The 5886-nt window shown below is 38.2% G+C and overlaps 1 protein-coding gene across 2 annotated transcripts; it reads right to left on the bottom strand.

Moving 5' to 3' along the window:
• Window positions 1–1814: 1814 nt before the first annotated feature.
• On the bottom strand, window positions 1815–5565 carry LOC113006670 (uncharacterized). 2 transcript variants are annotated; one of them, XM_026142766.2, is made up of 6 exons: window positions 5088–5554; window positions 4013–4348; window positions 3619–3885; window positions 3102–3191; window positions 3001–3029; window positions 1815–2793 (listed from the first exon to the last, which is right to left on the bottom strand). In XM_026142766.2, the coding sequence occupies exons 1-6, from the start codon at window positions 5140–5142 to the stop codon at window positions 2725–2727; spliced, it is 846 nt and encodes a 281-aa protein (XP_025998551.2). In that variant the 5' UTR covers window positions 5143–5554; the 3' UTR covers window positions 1815–2724. The 2 variants fall into 2 exon arrangements, with proteins under 2 accessions (XP_025998551.2, XP_080145796.1); XM_080289670.1 differs by having other exon boundaries at window positions 2717–2793; window positions 3106–3191; window positions 5088–5565.
• Window positions 5566–5886: the final 321 nt, after the last annotated feature.

Genomic DNA, 5886 nt, shown 5'->3' with positions numbered 1-5886 from the left:
TCCCCAACTCCAGGCCTCGAGGGCCAGTGTCCTGCAGATTTTAGATCTCACCCTGGGTCTACACACCTGAATCAAATGATTAGTTCATTACCAGGCCTCTGGAGAACTGCAAAACATGTTGAGGAGGTAATTTAGCCATTCGAATTAGCTGTGTTCGATCAAAGACACATTTAAAACCTGCAGGACACTGGCCCTCGAGGCTTGGAGTTGGGGACCCCTGATTTAGGTGATCCAAATACAATTGCCTGAAGAAAGTGTTTAACATTGTCCAAACTTCCCTCAAGTACAGTGGCTATCGATGTGGGTTGGAGATGCAATGACCTTGAACCTGCAGGCTGCAGGTGACCACACCATCTGTGACGAAGGGCTCATCTCTTCTTTTTGCTATAGATTTCCTGCATGGAAACAATTGCATGCTTTACAAACTAAACTTGCTCTACCCATTTCATTTATCTGCGACCGGGTCGCGGGGACAGCAGTCTAAGCAGAAAACTTCAGACCTCCCTCTCCAGCTTATCCATGGTAACTCCTTCAGGTCCTGGGTCTGATCGAGGGCCTCCTCCCGGTGGTACACGGCCAGTACACCTCACCAGGGAGACGCCTAGAAGGAATCCTTGTCAGATGCCAGAACCACCTTAGCCAGGTCAGGAATCAGGATGAGGAAGAAATTAGGTCAGATCAGTGCAGGTTTTCGCACAGTACATTGCACATTTACTGTGATATTGTCAGGTATGTTGTATAATTTATGTACACCTTCTCCATCCCATTTCATCTGTCTGTTTTCTGTGCCAAGTTTTTTTTTCTGTTTAAATGGAAACACAAAGACGTACTTTTGTTTATATTTAGTGTATAAAGTGTATATCTATTTTCTTACTGTTCTTATATCTATTTGGTTTTTTGCACTGATGTAATTGGAGCCTCGTAGTCTCGTCTCTCTATATACTATACTGTATATAGCGGAAATGACAGATGTTTACTTTGACTTTTTTTTTAAATCTTTTGTACAGAGCAGCATCCCTTTTGTCACAGATATGTTTATTAATATACATTGGATGTCCCTGGGCACACAAATTAGGCTTAACTAGGAAAAACAGCAGCTTAAAAAGGATTTTTGACTGAGGATAATGGTGTCAGACTTTCCCATTTTAATGCAGACATTTAAAGCTATTGCAAAGCTTGTTGACTTTGGAAATGATGCTGTTCAGCGGTGGCTGCAGTTCCCTGGCAGAGAGGGCTCTGTTCCTGATGGAGGAGATGAAGGAACAACCTGTTAGTCCATCAAATGTGTGTAGTAGCACTGAGACAGAGACAAGAATCTCAGTCTGCAGCTGTGACTTAATGTCATGGTCCTGAGTCTGAGGACTCAGTGTTTTGTGTTTCCTTATGCTTTTGTTCATTCCGAGTGTGTATTCTGTTGTGATTTTGCCATTTGTTAGGTTTCTGTTCTTTGCCTGCCTGCTCCCACTTCTCTGTGTTCCCTCTGTCTGTCCATGGTGTTATTGTGTCTGCTCATGAGTCTGCCTGTCAAATTCAGTGTCCTGTCTGATTCTCTGTGTCTGTTAGTTTCCTGTTTTATTCTGAAAGTTCATGTCTCATGTCAGTGTGTTCAGTTTTACCTCTCCCCTGTCTCGTTAGCCTTATTGCTCCCAGCTGTGTCTCCCTCCTGTGGCCCATTCCCTGATTACTCCCCGTGTATTTAAGCCCTGTGTTTTCCTGTGCTCTCTGTCGCGTTGTCTGTTTAGTTCCATGTCAGTCTGCATTATTCTGTTACCTGGTATTCATTCTGCGTCTCTCTGCCATCTCTCTTTGTGCATTTCGCTCCTCCTCCCGTGAGTGTTTGGTTTAAGTTTTGTTCTTTAGTTTTCCCAGTTTAGGTTTGTTTACTCCCCGCTCTGCTCTTCCTGTTTTGTCACCTTCTCACCGTTGTAAATAAACACTCACTCGCACCCCAGTCGGTACCTGCATTTTGGATCCTTTTTTCAATACACCACACGACTGCTGTGCAGCCGTGACACTTAAGGCATAATACCTGTCCGGGTTGCATGTGTAAACTTTGTGAGAAAGCCATCGCTCAGGGAAATGTGTAAAAGCTGGTGAGCCTTTAGAACAAGTGTAGCTATTGTGTGGCAATCAAAACAAAATGTGAATATTAAATCAAAATGCCTGACTTTCATAAAAATGTGTTTCTCTCAAGTCTCTTTTTTTCTAATGAAAATGAGCTACATTCAAGTCAAAATTATTACAAAATAAATGAATAAAGTTGTATTTTTTGTTTAGTTTTTGTGTGTTTGAAGTCTCCTCTTTGTGTTGACTATGCGTGTACAATAGAAGGACAGCCTTTCTAAAAGGGGGGAACAGCAGGGGGTAATTACGGAAGCAGAAAGATGTGTAGTTCTGATTAAATCAGCTCTTCCTCACAGAGTGATAAAACTAAGCTCAAGGATTCTGAGACAAAGCACATAAATGTTGAAAAACCATTAAAAATACTGGTCACTTCAAAAAACAAAACAAGAAGCTTTTTACAGCTGATGCAGGAAGTTATTTTTATAAAAGTCACTTTGGTTTTCAAAGTAGGAGAGTATCACAGTTTCAGTATCGTTATCCAAACTGTGACTGAAGCAAGAGCACGAGTCTCTGTTTAAAAGGTTGAGTATGAAGGTAAAAAGAAATATACAGCACGTTGATGTGCTGATATGTGAGATCTGCCAGAAGCAGGAGGCTTGGTCAAACTTCATCAGAAGATTGGACATTTTCATAGTTCACTGCTCCATCATCAACCTCATCTTTGCACATCTGTAAAATACAGAACAATGAACGTCATTAAAACTGTAACTGCATTTTGCATTTAGCACAATCAGACTAATAAGCCGACAAAGTAAAGATTTTCTTTTATCCTGATGGGTTCTACTTGTTCATGAGCCAGAAAATACAGTTTTATCCACAATTCAGTGTGATCGCCTATTTATTGTGTATACTTTGTCCGAAAAAAGTTAAACTCACCGTGTTTTCCTCCATCTGTGCTTTTTTCCCTAAAAGGACCAAGTAAGGAGTCAACTTTAGCTTCCACAAACAAAATCTTGTTCATATATGATTATTCTCACCAACTCTTATCCAGATGTTGACGATCACAACAGCAGCATTAAGTGCTGCTAAACCCAGAGCCACTATGATGAGCCTGTACAAGGACCAGCCTGGGAAGATAAAGAAAACACGAAAAGCATATTTGAAATGTATTTTTCTTTGCAAAACACACAACACAAACCTCAAACTTTTCGTTCTGAAATTCAGAAAGCGGAGGAAAAATGATACAGAGGACAAGTTGGCATTACTTTGTAATTTTCTTGAACCTTCCATGCTTTCCAACTCTTTTGTCCCCAGACCTGCTCTTACTGTATTTCCAATTGTGATTTCCAATTTAACTGTTGTTGTTGTAATTGTTTGTTTGTTTGTTTGTTTGTTCACCTAAATGAAAAAAGAAGATTCAGTGGCCCTTTCACTAATAAATTGTCTGTATAAATTGTCTGTCAGTTAAAACTTTAAGTTGTTAAAATAAACAAATAATGTGAAGTTACTTTCAAAATTTTATCATAATCATTAAAATCTCTCCTCCTTTCTTACCTGATGAATGAGGGCTGAAGGTAAAAAGCTGCTCTTTGCCATCTTCTGTTGTTACGTTACACTTAAAGTCAGAGTTAGATATGTGACTGTATAAAGAATTTACAAAAGTCACAGTAGCAGAGCAGGACGACTGTAATGTTTTTATGTTTGAGTAATCTCTATTCAGACCTTCACTGTAATGAATCCACTTCACTTTGTGTTCACAATGTCCATGTACCTGCACAGAGCAGTTTAAAGTCACCTGATCCCTGCTCTTCTGTTCAGTCACTGGTGAAGATAAACGCAAGAAGAATTAAAAAGTATAAATACATTTCTTTTCACTAAATGTAATGTTTCATGATGTTGCGCTAACAACACAGTTTGAACTTCAACATATTGTGGTGTAAATACTCACTGATGACATCAGACAGATAAACCACAGCATCTGGACCTTGCTGTTTCCCTGGATTGCCTCTAAACTGTCTGCAGGTGTAACGACCAACATCCTCAGCTGTGACCTTCTTTATAACCAGTGAACATTCTGCTCTAACACTCAGTCTGTCTGATTTGACTGTTTCTTTGATTTGTCCAAGATTAACCAGCTCTACTGCTGCTTTTCCTCTTGAATCAGTGAAGAGCCAGGTGGTAGTGTCACAGCTGTGATGGTTTTTGATCATGTTTTCACAAGGCAAAGTGACTTTATCTCCATCTCTGACAGTGAAGGAGAGTGAAAGATCTCCACTTAGATCTCCTGAGAATATAACAGAAAAAAAAAACAATAGTTGTCTGAACGGAGACGATTTACATTCTTATTACAAAAGAACTAACAAAAAACTTGATTTGGGTTGTCAAACAAAAGCACAGCTCTCTTGGATTTCAAAATAAAGTAAAACTCAAAAGAAGAAAAAAAAATCTCTTACATGTTACATGTATCCTTACCTTCAAACTGAAGCACAAATATAAAAAAAACACAGACCTTGTAATACATCTAGATACACGGAGAGCTTCCTTTAATTAGTGAATCATAATGTCCTCATAAAGACTTTCAGCTTACTCTTAACAACCAGTTCAAAACAACAAGTTCAGCTGATTTGCTCCACAAAGACTCCAAAAGGAGGAATATAAAAATAAATGCAGAAAGCAAACAGAAAGTATCACAGCATAAAAGCTAAAGTAGGTAAAAGAAAATTGATGTAGAAATTACACCTAATAATTGAGACAAAACAAGAGTTTGGTGACTATTGTAACTGAACATACTTATCAATATCAGACGTCTATCATTAAGACAGTGAATTATTCAAAACTACTTCATGCATCTGTTAATCTTAACAATAATCTGTTCAGTAAGTTAGATGCTGATAAAGTGTTACAGTAGGAAGAGGTTTTCAAAGCTAATTAATTTTCATATCTGAAAATGTGTGTTTGAAATTTGTTGTTGAGATTAAGTAAAATAGCAAAAAGGTTTTAGTTGTAAATAAAGGTTTCCTTACCTGAAAAAAGAAGCAACAGAAACAGAGAAATGTTGAAGAATTTGTGTTCAATCATCACGTTTTGTTCTGGTTTTCCTTCTCATTTTGTCACATCTATAACTGGCAAACTCTGTTGTACTTGTCAAAGACACATGCCTATCTAGTTTACTTCCTGTCTCCTCCTCATTCAGGCTGTGGTCATTTTCAATGTTATGGTTATTTCTTGTATTTATTTTTTAATGTAGATCATATGAATTCCCTCAGTTTTTCAAATGTGTAGACCCCTTTTCAACCAAACTGACACTGCAGTCTTACTAATTTTGGTGGAGGTAAATAAGAGTAATTTTATAGGATATTAAATAATGTGTTGTAGAGTTTTATCTCCACTAAAGCCACAGCACACTTCCTGTCCACTGCCATATATCAAAGTATGCATTTGTACCAATTGTCTTGTGCAAACTCATATTGCTTGTTCAGTGTTTAACAGAATCCATGTTGGTGATGGTAAGCAAGACTTTGCTCTTAATGATTTAGCTTGTTTAATTCATTTTTAATGAGCAGCAGCAGAGCGGGGGAGGTGTTATCCACAAATGACCAGAATAAACATAAGTGGGAATATTTTGTATTTTAGATTGCTTTACTTTCTTGCAACCTAAAAAAATGTATTTAGTTCTCAGGTCCTAGTTGCTTTGGCTTTATTCCTCCCTTAGTGTAAAAGCTAGTTCTGTTCATGTGGATGCAGTGGCAGGTTTTCACATTTTCAGTGCCACTCATTCAAGTGACTGCTTTAGTCTCATCCTTTCCCCATCCTTATAACACT

The sequence above is a fragment of the Astatotilapia calliptera genome, chromosome 15 (genome assembly GCF_964374335.1).
Source record: "Astatotilapia calliptera chromosome 15, fAstCal68.1, whole genome shotgun sequence".
Classification (NCBI taxonomy): domain Eukaryota; kingdom Metazoa; phylum Chordata; class Actinopteri; order Cichliformes; family Cichlidae; genus Astatotilapia; species Astatotilapia calliptera.
The sequence above is the reverse complement of the archived record's forward strand: the minus strand, read 5'-3'. Positions and strand labels throughout refer to the sequence as shown.

Excerpts from the sequence above, each read along its gene's own strand:
- LOC113006670 (XM_026142766.2), bottom strand. The coding sequence starts at position 5,142 with ATGATTGAACACAAATTCTTCAACATTTCTCTGTTTCTGTTGCTTCTT. Across the intron at positions 4,349-5,087 it reads TCTGTTGCTTCTTTTTTCAG|GAGATCTAAGTGGAGATCTT; the intron begins GTAAGGAAACCT and ends TTATATTCTCAG. Across the intron at positions 3,030-3,101 it reads CAACATCTGGATAAGAGTTG|GGAAAAAAGCACAGATGGAG; the intron begins GTGAGAATAATC and ends TGGTCCTTTTAG.